Genomic DNA, 19,808 nt, shown 5'->3' with positions numbered 1-19,808 from the left:
GAAATTAATCCATGTAACAAAACAAGTGTTGGGCACAGGAAACCTGATGTTTTGTGCAACATACTGTTGTTTATTCTGGCAACTATATGAAAATATTCCGAAATATTTGCCCTTGGGATCAAAATAACGTATCTGTTACAACAGTTTTATTCACCTTTACTTTTAATGCCTCGCCAACATACAGAGTGACAAGGCCTCGTGGTTGGATTGGACAACGCACTGCTCTATCAATCAATCAGCTGCCAAAGCTCAGTTGAAGTCAGTGTGATATGGAGGTGCAGTGCAGCGCTGCTGTTCACCAGGGTGGTGGTTGGTGGAGATCCAGCCCCGGTGTGCTGGAGGCTCCCTGTGTGTGCTGCGGGGGAATTTTCTGTTTCTGGCCCTGGCGTGCTTGAACTCACTATTGCTACATTTTCAGTGCTGTTGTAATGAAGTGTGTATTGTTGTGATGAAGAACTCAGAACCAACCTGGTCATTAGGCTCCAAACATATCAACTATCCCTTCAGGCTGGACCTAAATGGTCAGGGGGCAGTGTAGGGTGATCTGACTCTGGCCTCACCTTAAACGGCTAATCTAGGGAGGACGGTTAGGTCATGGAATGGACAAAACTGGCCTTCATAGATGAACCATCATCGGGAGGCCGAACGGACCTCTTCACTATAACACTGGTCACAGAATCGGACGGAGTTATATTCACTGTAATTTCGTAAATTTCTGGAGTCACCAATTATTTACTGAGTCACCTCGAAACGGAATGGCAGGAAACACGAGAAGCGGCTGTCCAGCTGCGAGTCACCAGCAGGGGGCAGCAGCAACGCGGCCGCCCCGAGTCTGCCGGAAGGGAACCCAGAAGAAGAAACGCAAAGCTGCTGTGTAATTGTGCTGCGCCGCTGCCGGAGCAGCTTTGTGTCCCCGCGTGAAGCCTTCCTACATAACAAATATGCCGGACTATTTAGGAGAAGACCAACGGAAGACAAAAGAAGAGGATAAGGATGATTCGCCTATAAGAGGTATGTGCTACAAGTTCGAAACAGTCACGCTATACGCTGTCCTGGAACGTCAGTTATTAGCTGTCGAGCTAACGTTAGCTTAGCTTGTGAAAGCAACTTGATAGATTGTTTGCTAATCAACGTGATATCGCACTAGAAAGCCAGCAAATTCGGTAGCTAGCGATACAACCCTCTCAGACGCAAACGCTGATGAAACAAGTTGCACAGCTCGGCCCAGCGACTCCGCTCACTCATCTACGTGTTGTCATCCTCACCGCAGCTCTGGATGAAGGCGACATCGCCCTGCTGAAGACATACGTGAGTACGCTTTTCATCACGCGTCGAACCCTTGGACCACCTGCGTGAGTTAAGTGTGTTTGCGTCATTGTGTCATCAGGGTCAGAGCACCTACTCCCGACAGATCAAGCAGGTGGAGGACGACATCCAGCAGCTGCTGAAGAAGATCAACGAGCTAACAGGTCGGTGGGCGACTAAGGCTGGGAGCACGTCACGATGATGTCACGAGTAGACCGAACGACCTCGTGATCGTATTGTAGAAGACAGTTTATTCTTGCCTCGTTCTGTCTTAATGGTGTCCTGCTGACAGTGCTTGGTAGGACGTTTCTGTCAGGGTGCAACTGAATATTCATCCTTGAGAATGAGGGGCGCTTCTAGGCTCCCATTCTAGTTTTGATTCTGCTAATAAAAGCCACTCAGCATCAAAAGCCTCCTCCTGAGAGCAGTGGGCTCCGAGGACAAGGGAGCTGCTGTGAAGCATGGTTCCACATCGTTGCTCGTGAAAGGAAATATGTACACACAAATATGGTCATCTCTTATCTCCTGATAGATTCACCTCATATCCCCAAAAAGCACTTTTCCTGTAAACTCCAACACCTCCATCACCTTGAGGAACCGGCCGGCTGGTCCGAGTCCAGCTGCTGCTTGGTTTACGGTGCCTTCCTACACTCATTCTGGTGTTCGGATCGCTGTGTAAATTCTTTGAAGACTGAGAATGTCGACGCTGTACCTGAGACTGTTGCTAACTTCCGTTGCTGGTGGACAGTATTTGTACAAGTCAAACGCAGTGATGACATTCAGCCTTGTGTTTGTGAGTTCACGTCTGCTGCCTGCCACCTAGGAATCAAGGAGTCGGACACAGGCCTGGCCCCGCCGGCTCTCTGGGATCTGGCCGCTGACAAACAGACTCTGCAGAGTGAACAGCCACTGCAGGTCGCAAGGTAATGCAAAGCACCTCCTACTGAGGCCCGACCCATGTGGGAGTTTTGAGCTCAGAACAAATGAAGGAGCAGGAAAAAACCGCTGTGCACAAGCGATGTCGTGAATTTTAGTGCTGGACTGAAAATGACCCTCTGTTCCCTGGGCCTCAGTTTAGGGAGACGGGCCGAGAGTGTGACAGTGTAAAGGTCAAAGGTGAATTTCTTAAACAGAGAACTGCTTCGTAAAAAGAAATTGACATTGTCATACATGATGATTTAAATGAAGACCAGAATAAACTCAAATAGAACAAGATGGAGGCGTTGAGCGCTCTCTGCTGGACACCATGGATGTTCCACTGTGTTTGAGTCACTGGTTGAGTGGTAATCAGCTGAACATTGCTGATCTATCGGAGGCTCTCCTTCCTACTGACATAGCCAAACATTTTGGGGGAAATTCTCCTCAAATTCCCTGAATATTTGCATTGGTGTGTCAGATGAGTGCGTGGCTGTGGAGCATCATGTAGTAGTCACCAGTGTTCTCAGGACCTTCAGCCACCAGCCTGGCACTCGCTCATGGCCTCAGTTTATTGGTTACTCTTCTCCAGATGCACCAAGATCATCAACGCAGACTCCGAGGACCCCAAATACATCATCAATGTCAAGCAGTTCGCCAAGTTTGTGGTGGATCTGAGTGACCAAGTGGCTCCCACTGACATTGAGGAGGGCATGAGAGTCGGGTGAGTCAGTTATTCTGCATCCACCAGCTTCTTAACAAGCGTCAAAACTCTAAACGTCCTTCTGTTCCCTCAGTGTGGACAGAAACAAGTATCAGATCCACATTCCTCTGCCTCCCAAAATTGATCCAACTGTCACCATGATGCAGGTGCGCCCACACGAGGGGTTCAGGAGCGAATCCTGGAGTCGAAATTTTGAAATTCTGACTGCCACCATGTCAGCTGTTTAAGCCCTGCTGTCATGTTGCAGGTGGAGGAGAAGCCTGATGTGACCTACAGTGACGTAGGAGGGTGCAAGGAGCAGATAGAGAAGCTGAGAGAGGTGGTGGAGACCCCCCTCCTCCATGTGAGTGTTCCGGTCACAACAGCACCCCCCCAGACTGCCAGCACTGCACTCCTCCCACTCTTCTCATACCAAGAGTTTATTGGTTGTCTGTTTTCTCTCTCCAGCCTGAGAGGTTTGTCAACCTGGGCATCGAGCCTCCTAAAGGGGTGCTGCTGTTCGGGCCACCTGGCACAGGAAAGACCCTGTGTGCTCGCGCGGTGGCCAACCGGACGGACGCCTGCTTCATCCGGGTCATCGGCTCTGAACTGGTGCAGAAGTACGTGGGAGAGGTGAGTGTGCAGGATTGTGAGCGCGTGAGCTAAGCCTCTGTTCGAGTGTGTTCAGGCTGACGCTGACTGTCTCGTCCTGTGTCTCCAGGGAGCCCGAATGGTGCGTGAGCTGTTTGAGATGGCCCGCACCAAGAAGGCCTGCCTCATCTTCTTTGATGAGATCGATGCCATCGGAGGTAAAGTTTGACTGTCATTTATTGAAGCGATGAAGGGTTGCAGTTTTCAGCTCCAAATCCTTGTATCCTATCAGCACCTGTGGTCCTGGGGGAGGCCTGCACTCACTGACCGAGGGCGACCAGAGAGATTCTTGATTCTTATCTCACCTTCTTCTGTTGTATTCCAGTGAAATTCCAGCTGCTTCATTCCTGCAAGCTAATTAGTGTTTCATGAGATCTTTACACAGTTGTTCTGTTTCCATCAGTAACCCAGAGACTTCTCCCCACGTTTCCTCCCTCCAGGTGCTCGTTTTGATGATGGCGCCGGCGGGGACAACGAGGTCCAGAGGACCATGCTGGAGCTCATCAACCAGCTGGACGGCTTCGACCCTCGTGGCAACATCAAGGTTCTGATGGCCACCAACAGACCAGACACACTGGACCCGGCGCTGATGAGACCCGGACGACTGGACAGGAAGATCGAATTCAGCCTGCCAGACCTGGAGGTGAGCGAGTCCCTGGTAGAGCCGCAGTCATGTGACTCAAACAAGATGTTCTCATGTGTGTTTTGTGTTTCAGGGTCGCACACACATCTTCAAGATCCACGCTCGATCGATGAGCGTGGAGAGAGACATTCGCTTTGAGCTGCTGGCTCGTCTGTGTCCCAACAGCACCGGTGAGACTCCGCAGCCCAGCCACTCCCACTGCTTATCGAAGACACCGAGTCACGCGTGTCCTCAAAGACAGTTAGACTGCCAGAGTGCCATGGAGATTGTTGACTAGTGTCAGTGAGCTGCTGTGGCTGTGAACCAGCAGCTCTTCAAACAGAAACCCATGTCCCCCAGTACTGGGATTTTGCAGTCAAATGTACCTGAATCAGCAGCTCATGACGCTGCCACTCCTCTGAACAGTTGGTCGCCTTGTTTCCCACCAGGTGCTGAGATCCGCAGCGTTTGCACAGAGGCGGGCATGTTCGCCATCCGAGCTCGCAGGAAGATCGCCACAGAGAAGGACTTCCTGGAGGCCGTCAACAAGGTCATCAAGTCCTATGCCAAGTTCAGCGCCACCCCCAGATACATGACCTACAACTGAGTGTGCAGGAGCGAGAGGTTGACGTTGGGAGGCTGGGATTGAGTCAGAAAATGAGTCTTTTTGTTGTCACGTGTTCACATAAAAATAAAGTTTATTCCAGATTGGGGTCCATGTTTGAGTGTTGGAGTACGACATGAAGTTAAAAGGCATCCTGTGTTAACTTACAGCACAAATAGTTTACAAAAATAGGTAACAACTTTATGCCAAAATATTTTGATAAAAGTGCATTATGATTGTTAAAGCTGGTTGCTATGGTAACCAGTGATGGCATTCTCGCAGCTTTAAATGGATCATCACATCTCAGAAACATAAAGACTTCTCAGTAACCTGAAGGACTCAGTTCCAGCCCTGTGGACCAGCTTGATCAGGTGGTCACCAGCAGCAGTTCTCTAGAAAACTCCAGCATATTTGGAGAACCTGCCTGGTGCGAGTGGGCAAAACCCCCTCAGGCTTTGTGCAGGTGGACTAAGGCTGGAGGAATGATTAAAGACTACAACTATGGCGTCTTGCTTGTCTAAGCATGTTCAAGTCAACGATCACATCCCTCAGGAGTGCGGGTGAACACACGCACACAGGCAGGGCGTCGCCGGTCTGGTCACAGCTGGCTGCAGCTGGTCGCGGGCGGGGAGTGGTGACAGTGCAGCACGGCGTCGTGGACGGTGGGGAAGACCATCTCCGGGCTCATGACTCCAGTGAAGAACTCTAACCTGTCCAGCTGAGTCAGCAGGTTTCCTGGAGTTTGAGAGCAGAGTGGACCGGGCGGGCTTGAAACTCACATATTCAGACTAAAGGTGTGGAAAATAATCGATATTAATCGATGTGCATGTGCGCGATGCGAGTGCATCGGCTCATTCACTGGGTGTGATGCACTTGATGGGAGAAATCTAGATTCATCTCGATGCGTTGGTGGGTATCGGTAAAAACCGATGCAAGCGCCGTTTTCTTCATGTTAAACTTCACTCCATCTGCTGTTCCCCAGGAGCTATGAATGCACCATCATTATTTTGCGTATTGTATTGAATACGGACGGAAGCTGTGAGGCACAAACAGTACACTACTAGTAAAACAGCATGGACGTTCGCGCGAACAGCAGCGAGGAAGCTTCTATATTTAATGCACCCGCAACGTTTAAATCGTATGTTTGGAAACACTACGGATTCGCAAAGAAAGACGGAAAGCGCGACAAAACGTCCGTCATTCGCAAAGAATGCCGCGTTAGGAAGCCGTACAACGGCAGCACGACAAACATGCAGACCCACTTAAGAAGAGCGCACCACATCACCGACAAGTCTACCGCCATCTCCCCGCTTCCCCGTCTAGTTCCTCGCCGGGCACTGGAGAAACATTGATTGCACTGTTGAAAAAGTCACTTCAGGTTGCTCATTGAGTGTTTTGTTGTTGCTGTGTACTGTACTTTTTACAGCAGTAATTACTGTTTAATTGTTTTTCTCTCTTATTGTTGCAGAACTCACTCAAATCACTGATTCTCAGTGGCCAGTTAGAAAGTCAACTCTAGCAGTTTGGCCGACGGTGTCATGGCCATTGAATGGTTTACTTGCACCATGTGAGGCCGTGCATTAGTTGTTCAATAATGTACTGTAACATGACCCGACTAGGACAGAGCACTTGTGTGATGTAGGTTTGGGATTGGAATCCTTTAGGATTTTATTGATTCAGATTCCTTAACAGTTGCAGGTCTGTCTAATCCGTGTAACTACAAAACGGAACCCAAAGGACACTCATGGGTTCATTTGGTTCCATTTGTAGACTCAGAATTATGATGGTCTTTGAAATTTAAAAGTTAGAGAACCACTGCTATTGTGATTGCATAGACGATGTGAAAGTGTGAGGAAAGTTGTTGCTGTTTTGAGATGGCAAAAAGAATTTGCATGAAGTGGTGCATAGTAAAAAAGACAAACAGCACTTTTGTTGAATTTACTGCCAGTGCCCATGAGGAATAAAGCCAAATCCTTTTGTCGTACCAAACTGAATTAAATTTTTTTTTAGGGCCTGAGCCAGAGGGTAGTTCATTTAATTTCTTTTTTTTTCTTTGCTTATTTGCATCATGTTGAATCGCATCATATCGCAACAAATTGCATCGCATCGTATCGCATTGATTTGAACTAAATGATTATTGCATCGTATCGCATCGTATCGGCAGAAAATTATAATGGTTAAAAGTATCGTATCGCTGGCAGTGCATCGAGATGTGTATCGAATCGTCCTCAGTGCTGAGATTCACACCCCTAATTCAGACCTGTTCATTCACTGAGGGACATCTGCTGCTGCTCAGTGGAAACGGTCTCCATTATTAGAAGAGAAATATCAACGACAGAAAAACACCAGACGTCATCAGTCCTTGAACTGTGGTCGCACATCTCCAGTGGCGCTCGGTCCAGACTCCAGAAGTGTCTCTAGTCGCGGCACGAACGCCGTCTTCTGTTCTTCTTCTTAGTCTCATTACAACTAAGACAGCACTGAGGTCGTTCAGGAGTCTGAGCCGAACGACCCGGAGACGCTCGTCTGTCCTGGGAGGGACGTCACTCCTCCAATTATTTCATCTGCTTGTCCAACAAAGCCGCAAAATTTTTGGAGAATTTTTCGAATGGAATTAACCCCATCAGTTCATCCAACCTTCTTCCAAGTGTTCATGAGTGACCAGAATTAGAAAACACAGTTTTCATTATTCACGTTTTTGTAATTTCTGTCAACATTTGATCTTACAGCTTCAGGCTGTGGGTGAAGCTTCTGGTGATTAAAGGAAAAAGAGAGAAACGGACTCACGACTGCAGCCGGCGACGAGCACCCGCACATCCACGGCTGCATATTCCTTGATGACCTGCACACACGAGTCGTGACTCAGACGGCTTCATTCTAGTTTGACTGTTAAACCTCCAGGAAGCTGTCTGTCCCTGAAGTCATCCTGGCGATGACATCGCTAATATAGAGTAGAGAAGAAGAACCTGTTTGATGGCTTTGGCTCCCACCGAGTCGATGAAGCTGGCGGCTGTCCAGTCCAGGACGATGGAGTGGACGGGGGTCAGACGTTCCATGAAGAAGCTGTTCTCTGAGTCCAACTCATTGGGTCGGACCCCCAGCTTGCCGTTCGTCTGCTCCTCCCCCACGTGGTTATAGGACAGAACCTCGTGCCTGACACCTCGCTCCTGGTCCTGAGAGCAGTGACAGAGGAGGAGAAGATGGAGAAGACTTCTGATGGTGAGATCCAGATCACGTTGTCTCTGGGTGTGTCTCGACCACCGGGGGTGCCAGAGACTGACAAATTCCACATAAAACTGGCAGGATCGGCACAATCCTCCAACATGTGAAACTCTGGAACCCAGAAGGACAGTGAACTCACCTCCACATGACACTTCTGACCACTGGCCACCTTCTCCTGGCGTTTCTTCTGGACTTTGAGAGCAGCTTGTAAGAGTGCAGGGTTCACCCCCGTCTGGAACGTAGTGCAGTAACAATCATTGTCTACCCTGCAGAAATCACATGAGCGAGCACGCGCGCGCTCACACACACACACACACACACACACACACACAGAGCTGGGATTACCTTCTCTTTGAGGGCGCTCACATAAAGGTCGCTGTTGGCAAAGTAGATTGAGGAGTTGGAGTGGAAAATCTTAATCCCCTCGTATTCAGCCGCCTGGGAACAAAGCACACACTCACGGTGGGAAACCGTTCTCCTGAGTTTCACTGAAGCTCTTCCTCTCTCACACTCACCTCCTCGTACTCGTCCACGTCACAGTACAGTCCCGTGCCGGGAATTCTGCCGAGGACGCCATTTTGAGGGCTGCAAGACAAAAAGAAAGCAAGACACCGTTAATAAGCTAAATGGGCAAATACATTTGCATATGTGGCGTCAGTGATGACTGGAAGCGATCACTGACCTCTGTGTTCTGTAGATAACGGTGAGTAAAGCAAAAGTGACAGCGAGGAGGAGACCGTAGTCCAGACCCAGCAGCACGGACGCCACGAAGGCGACCAGCCAGATGGCCTGACGGAGGAAAGCACACGTTTACACCTGCAACATAGGCACTCTGTGGTCAGCTCTCCTCGCTGTCCGTGAAGAAATCCCTCAGGACACCGAGTTGATCAGTGAAGCACGCACGCAGCAGGCTGACCAATAAAACTACAGGAACCGGGTCAGCAGGAGATCCTGCAGGATTTCACATTCCTGTGGCAGCCATGTTGGATCAGGGATCTTAAACCGTCTTACAGATAACCTCCACGTCTTGTAAGGTTTGGTATTCTAGTCATTGAGGAATGTAGGATGTGAATCCATCACTTCCTATGGCAGCCATGTTGGATTATTGACCAGCTTCACTGGTAGATGAATGAGGATTAGCACGCTGCAGGATGAGGGAGCGTCTGGCGTGCTGACAGAAACATTTGACCTGAAGTTACTGTTTGTGCACGGCTGCAAGAGAGATGAGAGCAAAGGAAAGACACTCAAATCTTCATTTCATTCTTTTCCACACGACTTGAGGCAAACGTGGGAACCTGAAGATTTTCATTTCAAAAAGTATCCCTTCACACAAGCAGAGGACTGCAGGGTGGAGACGTTCCTGGAACTCCCTACTTCCTGTCCAAGCAGCTGACCTTTCTTGCACCACAGGAAATGTTCCGTAACCTCAGAGCTTATTGCTGTTACGAATGAAAAATAGATTCTCAGGATCGTTGTGAAACAACTGCAAGCAGGAGGAGGGGGAGGAGGGGGAGGAGCCACAGTTCCGCCTCAGCGAGGCAGCAAAACTTCCCATCACAGGCGCAAAGTTCGGATGTTCTGATGACAGACTGACCAGTTCGATCTTGCTGGTCCTCCACAGAACAGGAATGTCTCGGAACTGTTTGAACATCCCCAGCAGGTTGACCATGATGATGGCGGCCAGCGCCGTCTGGAAAGAGGCCAGGATTATAAGACAGTATCAGAGAGGTCAGGCACTGTTTGCTCCCTAAACAGAGAAGATAACAAACGCTGCAGGGAGTGTTTCTCTGGGTCATGAGCTCCACCCACCTGAGGGAGCGGCTGGAAGACAAAACCAATGGCCACAATCACCAGCAGCACCACCAGAGACGCCAGCAGCCCTGCAATCTGAACACAGTCAGCGTGACCTCATGCAGTTTCACAGCACCGGTGTGTGTGTGTGTGTGTGTGTGTTACCTGAGTCTTTCCGCCGGTGCTCTCCTGCACCAGGCTCCTCGACATGGAGCAGGTGATGGCGAAGGTTTGGAAGAAGGAGCTGATGAGGTTGCACAGGCCGAGAGCCAACAGCTCCTGCAAGCAGAGCTGAGGTTGGTCTCAACAACTACAACAACTACGGGTGTGTGAGCGGGACAGGAGGCACTCGATGACATCACTGACGGCGTCACAGAGGCAGACGTCGCTTCATTACATGTCCCAACATCCAGCCTGTTAATGCGAGGTCCTGTCAATCATGTTTGGTTTCCATCAGGCAACACCACCAAGTTAACCGCAGCTGGTAAACGTGCTGAAGGAGGCGGGTTCCTCAGAGACGCTCGGCTGCCGCTGATCTTCAAACGCCTTTAACCCTTTAACTCCTGATTCAAACGATACATTCCACTGGAAGTGACATCATTGCCTTCATGATATCCACCCGTCAATCAATCATCTCAGCTCACATACACGCATCTGTGCGCCGGCGTGTGGCTGTCTTGCCACGCCCTCTTTTTAGTGCTCCAATTCAATTGCATCTAACAGTATTTCCTACCTTTCCATCTCCAATCAATACGTCACACAGCAGCAGGTGAACACTGTCGACATGCCTGCCGCGTGCTGCGGTACTGCAGTCAAAACTGCAGCTGGTCATGTGACCCCTAAGAGGACTGACTGACTCTCATGAGCAGAGCTGCTGGTTCACTTCAGGCACAGAAATGGACCTCGACAGTAACGCGGTTCCTGTAAACCTCTGAACCCGGTGAGGGAGATGTGCTTCTCCTCCTGGAACCCAGGTGACATCACCTGACAGCAGCTGCACGTAATCAGGTGAGCTCACCTGGTTGCCATCCACACTGTAGTTGTGCTTGAGGGCGAAGGTCTTGGCCAGAGACATGCCCATGGAGAACCCCACAATGGCCACGGCGAATGAGTCAGTGACCAAACTGGGCAGCAACGAGAACTCCGGCACAGCAGGGGGGAGGAGCCTGAGAACACAGACGCTTGGTGGGTCAGCAGCTCTGGCACGTTTGCAGTTGTGCATCATGTAGGCCAAAGGAGAACGAGTACAGTTACAGAACGGAACCGCCCCTGCCCCTGTAGGAGGGAAACACCCACCCTGTTGGTATGTGCCCGACCACGTCCACCCTGTAGTTGTGGGACAACGCCAGGCCGTAGGAGACGCCAGTAGACACGATGACCACAATAATCTCTCCAGGAATGGGAATGGGCAGCTTCTTCTTGAATCTCTCGTTCAGGTCTTTGACCACGTACAGAAAGACGAGACACACCAGGCCCACGATGAGAGTGGCGATGTTGGTACTGGTGATGTCACTGAATACCGCCATGATGCTCTGATGTGAGACAGGCCAGAGAGTCTAGTCAGGGTCGGTCCTCTTTCAACCAACATAGAAGCCCGAACTCCAAATATGAGGACTCACATAAATAGCAGAGAGGGGCCCACTGAAGCGCTGCGTCTTCACCCCCAGCAGGTACTTTAACTGGGAGACGACGACATGCACGGCGGCGGCGGTCGTGAAGCCTCGCACCAGGGGCTCAGTGAGGTAGATCGCCACAAAGCCAAACCTCAGAAGGCCCAGAACAATCTAAAGAACAGGAGAAGGGCTGGACAGTTACATAACTTTGTTTCAAATGAAAACATGACATGCCAGGCAGAGATTACAGTCCTGCTGCTTCGGCTTTGCAGCGTGAGAACGAGAGCACGCCTGCAGGACCCCGGGCCGCAGTATCGGGTTACTGAGACGGTCTCATTAAATAAGGCCTCCAACGGGGGGGGGGGGCATACCTGGATGATTCCCACCAGAGTGGTGAGCACCACAGCCACCTGGACCCTCCGAGCGTCCCGCTCCTCCACGTTCACCACGGCAGACATGTTGGAGCCGTTGGCGGGTGACATGAGGAACATGGAGTCTGGAGCCTCCCTCAGCGCAACGCCGCCAATCATCAGACTTATCACGGCGAAGGTGCCTGCAAATCACACACACGGACACTTTGCTCCAGATGTCTGCAAACGTGACCTCGTTGAGACTGTAAAAACTGTTAAACAATTACTGGGACCCGGGGGTCCGGCTCGGTCCTCCCCCACAGAACCAGGCCAGCTCCGACTGCGACCTCACTCTTGGAGTTCAAAGCAAAGTCATTCTCAGAGATTTACTGTCAGAAGCCTGATAGAAACTTAGTTTGGAGCTGAGGACGAGTGAAAGTTCAGCTGAATTCCTGAGATCACATGACTACATCAAAAGTGGTTGGGCCAATCAGCATCCTCTGAGGAGAAAGGGGGGTGGTTAAGATGCAGTGACATGATGAAGCAGTTCCTCCGTTCCACACCCAACATGCTGGGTGTGGATGTTTCCATCTCCCATAAAGCTGATCAGCTCCTCTGGAAAGCGTCCGGTGAGCACATGAGCGTCAAAAATTAATTAGCAGAACTAAAACAAACGGCTCTCCTGCTCTCGTACTTCCATCCACCTTTTCAAATGTGGTAACTAAGGTGATGACCAAGCTTTGACAGGAGGAGCGAGGGAGCAGCATGGCGCCCTCCAGTTGTCAGAAGGTTACTGGTTTCACATTCATTGCTAAAAGTGGAAAGCGGTTTTGTGTTGGCACCTCGTTGAAGTCCCAGCCTGAATGTTGTGATGAACACAGCAGTGAAATGTTGCCATGTTCAACAATCCTGGAGTTTTCAGTGAGAGCGTGGACGCCGTTTTCTATCTCTCAGCAGGTAAACAGCCTGACACCCAACTAGAACTTTACTGCCAAGGGAGGTTTCCATGGCAACCAATCAAGTTAATATTGAGCAAAGGAAGCAAACGTCCTCCTGTAGTTCACTCCAGATCAGAGCTTTGTTTATAAAGGTTGCGCAGCGTTGGTTTATCACACTGTTTATCAGACGGACTTAAAGGTTACAGCTGACATCTGAGTTGACTTCACCACTGAGGCCGTTCTAGGAAGGACACTAGCTGGGGGGGCTGGAGCCCTGCGGGACAGACATGGTTGGCAGTTTGAGGCCATCAAAGCATTCTTGGCAGAGTGCAACCAGGCTGTGTGTGTAACTCACTGACCATCCAGAAGTATGCTGCTAAAACTAGATTAGCACCAGGCTCTCCCTCACCAGCGTCTAATCAACTCCACGTCCATGGAGGAGACAAAAATAAACCTTTAACTGCCTTCACCTCTCGACCAGCTGCCTTCTTCTATTGTGGCTGACATGTTTTGCTTTGGTCGTCTTGGCAGAATCAAACTTCACCACAAGCTTTTCAGAAGCCGTGAGGGAATGGGCTACAAAGTTAGCTCTAGGCACTAGCCCAGTTCAGTTAGCACTAGGCTTTGGCCATGTTCAGTTGGCTCTTGTTCAGTTAGCTATAGTTCAATTAGCTATAGATTAGTTAGCTCTAGGCTTAAGCCTTGTTCAGTTAGCTATAGTTCAGTTAGCTCTAGGCTTGATCCTCTTTCAGTTAGATAGAGAACAGCTGGCTCTAACTCAGTTACCTTTAGTTTAGTTAGCTCTAGGCTTGAGCTAAATTTGATCTTAATCCTGTGCGTATCTGCCATGAAGTAAAAGTGCAGATTACTGCTGTATTCTGAACTGTATATTGCTGAGCAACTTCATCTATAACACATCAGTACTTATAAGCTTATTCTTATTTCATATTTACCACAGCATCCTCCCACAAGAGGATAGAGCCACCTCTCCAGGGAGCAGAGACCCAGGCTAGTTAGCTTAGCACAACGACTGGTAGTACTTGGGAAGTGTTCGCATAACTCCATCTCTGCCTGCATTAATATGATGGGGGTTGTGTATAACATTTGCTATGAAATCATTTAAAATGAGTAAACATCGGAGAATCAGACATGTAGCCGGAACGACTTTCCTGACTGGGCGCAGTGATTTGACGCAGCACCTCCAAAGCTCCACTTGGGTCAACAGAACCAAACATTTGTTGAGGACTAGAAGAACGACTGCTGCTACTGATGATGAGGAGGAGGAGGATTCCTGCTGGACACACCAGCATCCTGGACCTGAGCTAGCTGATGCTAACACTTCCACCCACTAATAGCCATTGGGCTAAGCTAATGAGCATCCTGGACCTGAGCTAGCTGATGCTAACACTTCCACCCACTACCAGCCATTGGGCTAAGCTAACAAGCATCCTGGACCTGAGCTAGCTGATGCTAACACTCCCACCCACTACCGGCCATTGGGCTAAGCTAACCAGCATCCAGGACCTGAGCTTGCTGATGCCAACGCTTCCCACCCACTACCAGCCATTGTGCTAAGCTAACTAGCCTGGACCTGAGCTAGCTGAACCAGAATACATAGAGGAGAGAAGAGTATCTATCTTTAAAAAAAAAAAAAAAAAAAAAGTTAACGTAAACATCACCACATTTGTCCTGAGAGTTGGGCTTCTTTACAGGAAGACCTCCAACAACCTGTCTGGGTCATGTCTTCGGTGAAATCACAGAATCAGTTCAGTGTGTGTTTGCATCCGTGTGACATTTGCTTGAACGGCTTCAGCAGGTGTGGTTCCTCATGTGGTCAAAGGTCAGAGCTGACATTTGAGATGACTTGGAGCTTTTTCTAGGAAAGCTAGTAGCAGGATGAGTGGTTTCCTGAGGGGGGGGGGGGGGGGGGGTCGGGGTCATGTGGGGTGTCACTGGCTGAAGCTCCTCGTGTCAGCTGAGGACATGGACACGGTAAACACTGGCTCCTCAAATGTAATCTTTCATTTCCCAGCGTAACCTCGGAGTGCTGACATAGTTCCTTGATACGATAACCAAACACTGGCGGTATGACGGTTCTCTGACTGGTAGAACACAGAGTTCTAGCATAGTTGGCAAGAATCCTTCATTACCATGACAGCAACCTTCATCCTTGCACATAAAGAAACGTAGAGCAGGAGTTCCACTCCCAGTGTGACAGCCACCAGGCCAGACCGGCGGAACGGTCGGACAAGCCCTCGCTGCAGTCACAGCAGGCCTGGGCTGTGGAAGGTCAAAGGATGGTTAAAAATGGACAATGTTACACTTCAAATGATCACAAGCTTCACTTGCACGCCCACCTGTGGACAGATAAAGTTAGCATGTAGCATTAGCCTCATCCATGACAGACCACAGGCCAAACAGGATTGTTTCTATGACTTTTTTTCTGCTTTCGGTGCTAAACATTGCACCCACCAGCACAAGCAGATAACAACCACCATGTTGTTTTTTTCTGAGGTCACATTTGATCACAAGAGTTTCTGTGAGATCTCGAGTCCCTGGAAGTGTCCCTCTGAAGGACGGACACCACATGTGTGGTCTTGGCTCGTCTGGTGGGTCCCTTCTCACGATTAAAAGACTGGATATCAGTTTGACTCTGTGAGTCTGGTCTGGGTTCAGGGCTGACAATCCTCTGGTGCACACCAGGTTTATCATAATAGATCACAAGCCTCAACAGGAATCCTGAAGTTTATTTCTCACCTACGGATATGTGTCTGGACGTGCCAAAAAAGGTGTAGAGCAGGACTGGGTAGAAGGAGGAGTACAGGCCATAAACTGGGGGCACAGCAGCCAGCATAGCATAGGCTAGACCTGAGAGCCAGAGGAGAGGGAGAGGTAAATAAACTCAACAGTCCCAGAAGCCAAGTGATTGCATCACAACCTCCGAGCAGCAGAGACAGAACAACAAAGGCCGCAGAGGCCCAAAGCAGCCCTCCAGGAGTCCACAGCTGGCCTCTCAAGGACCAGTTAACACGACCGTCTACAGGAGGGGGACCAAGCCTCCGGAACACTGGTTTGTTGGGCCCTTTTTGAAGCCTTTTGCTCGGCGCCTGTCATCTCGAGGTGATCTGGACACGATGGTGGAGGGGCTGCAGCAGTGGCCGCCATCTTCCATCAATATTACACTTAATAAACTTCAATGGGTCAAAACGCACTGAATAAACTTGAAACCAGTTCACCAAGTTATGATCTGGAAAAGGTATTGTGGTCATTTACTCTCAGACCAAGAAACAATTTAGAATTGACTCTCCAGACCATGAGGCTCCACCCACTTCCTCCTCAAGGTCATTGTGCTTCCAGATAAGTCAGTGAGCTCACAGCTGCTGTGCTGCTGGGCCTGCGGTGCACTGACCTTGAGGGAGCTGGACCACTCCCGTGCTGAGACCTGAGACCACATCGTGGAACAGGTACTGCTTGACTGGATAGGCTGGCAGCCATGTTAGGATAGGCAGGAAGCTTAAAACGGCAGCTTTGGCCTTCTGGGAGGAACACCTGTGCAAAGAAACAGGCAGGTTATTTCTGTATTTGTTTGTCAGTACGAAAACCACTCATTCAGACTGTCAGTGCAAACAGCAGCAGCAGAAAAGTCCTCTGACATCAGAGTTCCTCCTCACATCGACGAGAGGTACGATGATAAAATCCTTGAAAGCCACAAGAACCTGTGTGTCACTCACTAGCGGGTCATTCGCACACAACGCATTCATGAATACAACAAAGAGCGTCAGGCCTAATAAGAAGAAAATAGTGAACCATTCTAAACTCTACACGCATCACCGCTGAGGCTGGGTGGTGTTCAGTAGAACCCCACGCAGGACGCAGACGCACCGACGACCAATCAGGCAGCAGAGGCGGAGCAGGAGCCGTTTGAGATGGTTGGACACAGACCAGGGACCTGAGCTACACATGATGGCACTGCTACTGGCCCCTAGTTAGACTGAGTTTAGTTAGTCTGAGGCTAGTTAGTCTGACTTTTGCCCTCAGTCTGGGCCTGTTACCTGTCATCAAGTCCAGGCCAGGCGAAGTATTCTACATGTGAACTGGAGGGTCGCATGGTCTCAGAATCATCTGTTGTCAAGCAGGGACAAACAACCTGATGGTGTTGAGTCAAGAGACAACAGACTTGTTTTTCATGATCGACCATCTGATCCTGTAACACGTCAAACCTGTGACGGGAGCCTGAAAACGTGTCACGGGTGGTGGCTCTGATCCAGCTGACAGGACGAACTGGAAACGTTCCCCGCACCATAATCGTCAAGTTGTCAATCATAAGCCATTTAAAATGACTTCAAAATGTCTCGTCATGATTATAAAACTCAGGACACGTATTAAAATGGACAAAAACCTCTTAATACAACAATAATGTGTGGATGACACTGTGCAGTAAAACTACTTTAATAATTACCACATTCACTCTGCATCTGCTGTTTGTGACCTGAAGGCTTCACAGATCCACATAATACTTCTTACTTCTTACTTCTTACTTCCTACGACTACTACTACTACTACTACTACTACTAGGCCAGGATCCAAATGTTATCGAGGTGAAGCCCTTGTGGTTGGCCCCCACAGAGATGAACTCTTGGACCAGTGGATGAATGTGAGAGCAGTTTTCTCCAGTGGAGCTCCGCTCATCAGATCCTGAGCGACTGCAGCGTCCGAAGGCACCGCCAGCAGGAACTCAGCCTGTTGTAGTACCCTGGGTATTCAGGGGAAAGGTACTGCAGACGTTTGGTGTGTTTGCACAGTGAGGAGGAGGAAATCTAACAATACAGAAGCTCAGACCTGCTCCCTGCCAAACAAAGAGCCCTCCTCAATAGAGGCTTATCAGTCATGAGGTCACGGCGTTGCGTCATCACGCCGTCACTCTTCAAACACTGACGCTGGATTCTTCAACACAAACCAGTTCAGACATGTGATGAACACTCAAACCTTTGCAGTGGATAAAATACTTGGTGAGGTGCTCGCTGTCCACAACAATGACTTACTGGAGCCGCTGCGCCAGCTTCTGCCACAGGCTGGGGGAGTTTCCTCTGCGGTGGAGAAGCTGCGACCTGATGAAGGCCTCGTTGTAGACCGGACGCTCGATTCGGTACATCAGCTGCGGGTTTCCTGCGTCCGCCCGCGCTGGAGCTTCCTCGAGCTCCATGACGGAGCCCTGACTAAGGGTTCTCTTCGGGAGGGATCACCTCTGCTGGGTCATTACTCGGCCCGGGACGTCCTCCCTCCTTCAACGCTGGACAGCAGTGGCGGTTGGTGAGCCGCTCTGGTGGGAGCGATGATAAACGTCAGGCCTGTTGTCTGTACTTGTTGTGCTGATAAGAGACGCCTGGAGCTGCAGGGCTGCAACTCTTGAGTAAATATTGCATGCAATTTATGACATACATTTGCTCTTTGTGACACTGTGTCAACACAATCTGGATGAGGTCGTTCCAGCAGGCTCCCGTCGGTGACGAAGGGCTGAGGCGGGACGACGCAACACTCACCCCCGCCGCTGGACCCTCCCCCAAACGCATCCTCAAGTCCATTACTCAGCATCATTTTGTGATTTTCAGCATTCCTACAATGAGCAGCATCAGTTTGTTTTTCAAACTGGCTGCAGCTAAAACACCGCTCTGACCACGGTGGTGGAAGCCCCGCCCACAACAGCTGATTGGATCATTTGGGGCTAATAACTGAAACTCAAACTTCAGTACAAACCTGGCTGTAAACACGTCGCTAAAGTTGTGTTTGTTTGTCTTTTTTAATTTTATTCTGTGGAACTTCTGGGAGTGACTTTTCTGATTAGAACGCCAGTAAACTCGCCAAGCCGTTGGGTTAGGGTTCCTCGGCTCCTCAGCTCGCCCGCCGGCGCTGAAAACCATCAACACGGACGTTCTTCAGTTAACCTGAACTGAGACTGTTGCCACCTCCACGCGTTTCAAGACTTGTAGCATCACGACCCAAGTCCAGCATGATTCTAACATACATGAGCATCAGCCAGCATCAGAACTCCTGCCAGGTTCTCATGGAACATCAAACCCAGACTCGTCAGTCCTCCTGGAGCCTGGAACTTGTCCTGTACTGGGATCTGGTACCAATATTTAGTCCCTTCACTTATGTAACTGGGATGGTTGCAGCATCTCCATCAAACCCCGCAGAGTTCCACAAGTCCTCAGATCATTAAGCAAACCCTGGACCTGGACCTGGACCTGGACCTAACCTGGACCTGGACGGAATGGGACCACTGATGGTTTTATCAATTCCACCTGCGTCTACCCGCTATGACACGCACGTGGCTGTGACACGCTGAGAGAGAAGCTTCTTAACGTGCCGATGACGTCATGGGTTCCTCATCTCGGAAACACAGAAACGCTGTCAGCAGTCACGGGGCTCGGGGCTTTGCCCTTTCCTCCCAGTGCGCCGGCTCCCGGGTCACAGGACGCAAAGGGCGGCTTGGGTTCGATCGCCGGTTGCTGGTTCTGGGATGTCCCGCTGACGGGAGGCGTTCCGACCAGAAACCGGGAGCGACGCTCGCCGAGGCAGGAGGAGAGACCCCTGCCCCTCTGATGCTACACCACAAGCTAACACCAAGATGCTAATGGAGACCAAAACCCTCACCTCCGGGCTCCTGCGGCTGCTGCGGGGAGGCGGAGGGCAACTGTCACCGTGACCCCAGCCGGAGCGAAGCAAGGACACCGGGAGCGACAACGGAGACCGATGGCCGACGGCGGTACTCCAGAGATGATCTGAGCTGTAAAGATGAGCCGCGCTCCGACTTCCCGGCTGCGAGGGTGGGCGCGGCCTACCACGCACGCGCCTCCTCCTTGTAGTCCGGGCGCTCGGAGCGCTCCTGCCAGTCGTAGCGCTTCCACATCTGAAGGCATTTTAATGTGCTTTCAGTACTTTAGTCCTTTTTGTCTGCACTCTTATTAATTTAACCTTTGAGAACGGACAGTTTTTAAACCTGAAGCTACAACGGCAATGCTGGTTATTAGGCTACTTGTTTGACGTCATTATCCCAAGTTGGGCTATAATTGGTGAATTAAACCTCAATAAAG

General features: G+C 50.2%; 2 protein-coding genes across 2 annotated transcripts; one reads left to right on the top strand and one right to left on the bottom strand.

Annotated features, from left to right (window-relative positions):
* The first annotated feature begins 850 nt into the window (after positions 1 to 850).
* On the top strand, positions 851 to 4,904 carry psmc2 (proteasome 26S subunit, ATPase 2). Its single transcript, XM_086201346.1, has 12 exons — positions 851 to 1,011; positions 1,271 to 1,308; positions 1,388 to 1,469; positions 2,129 to 2,228; positions 2,813 to 2,944; positions 3,018 to 3,090; positions 3,192 to 3,287; positions 3,392 to 3,556; positions 3,645 to 3,732; positions 4,015 to 4,217; positions 4,291 to 4,387; positions 4,646 to 4,904. The coding sequence occupies exons 1-12, from the start codon at positions 942 to 944 to the stop codon at positions 4,801 to 4,803; spliced, it is 1,302 nt and encodes a 433-aa protein (XP_086057472.1). The 5' UTR covers positions 851 to 941; the 3' UTR covers positions 4,804 to 4,904.
* Positions 4,869 to 19,559, bottom strand: slc26a5 (solute carrier family 26 member 5). Its single transcript, XM_086201345.1, has 18 exons — positions 19,369 to 19,559; positions 17,757 to 18,034; positions 16,124 to 16,263; positions 15,472 to 15,582; positions 11,798 to 11,979; positions 11,433 to 11,597; positions 11,110 to 11,345; positions 10,832 to 10,979; positions 9,979 to 10,092; positions 9,832 to 9,909; positions 9,617 to 9,712; positions 8,705 to 8,811; positions 8,538 to 8,607; positions 8,368 to 8,460; positions 8,162 to 8,254; positions 7,767 to 7,973; positions 7,588 to 7,642; positions 4,869 to 5,535 (listed from the first exon to the last, which is right to left on the bottom strand). Exons 2-18 carry the CDS (start codon positions 17,915 to 17,917, stop codon positions 5,399 to 5,401), a joined length of 2,193 nt encoding a protein of 730 aa, XP_086057471.1. The 5' UTR covers positions 17,918 to 18,034; positions 19,369 to 19,559; the 3' UTR covers positions 4,869 to 5,398.
* Between the last annotated feature and the right edge of the window lie 249 nt (positions 19,560 to 19,808).

Source organism: Aulostomus chinensis, chromosome 4 (genome assembly GCF_037954235.1).
Source record: "Aulostomus chinensis isolate RoL2024-O1b breed Wild chromosome 4, RoL_Achi_v1.0, whole genome shotgun sequence".
Classification (NCBI taxonomy): domain Eukaryota; kingdom Metazoa; phylum Chordata; class Actinopteri; order Syngnathiformes; family Aulostomidae; genus Aulostomus; species Aulostomus chinensis.
Note: the sequence above shows the minus strand (reverse complement) of the source record. Positions and strands in the feature narration are given on the sequence as shown.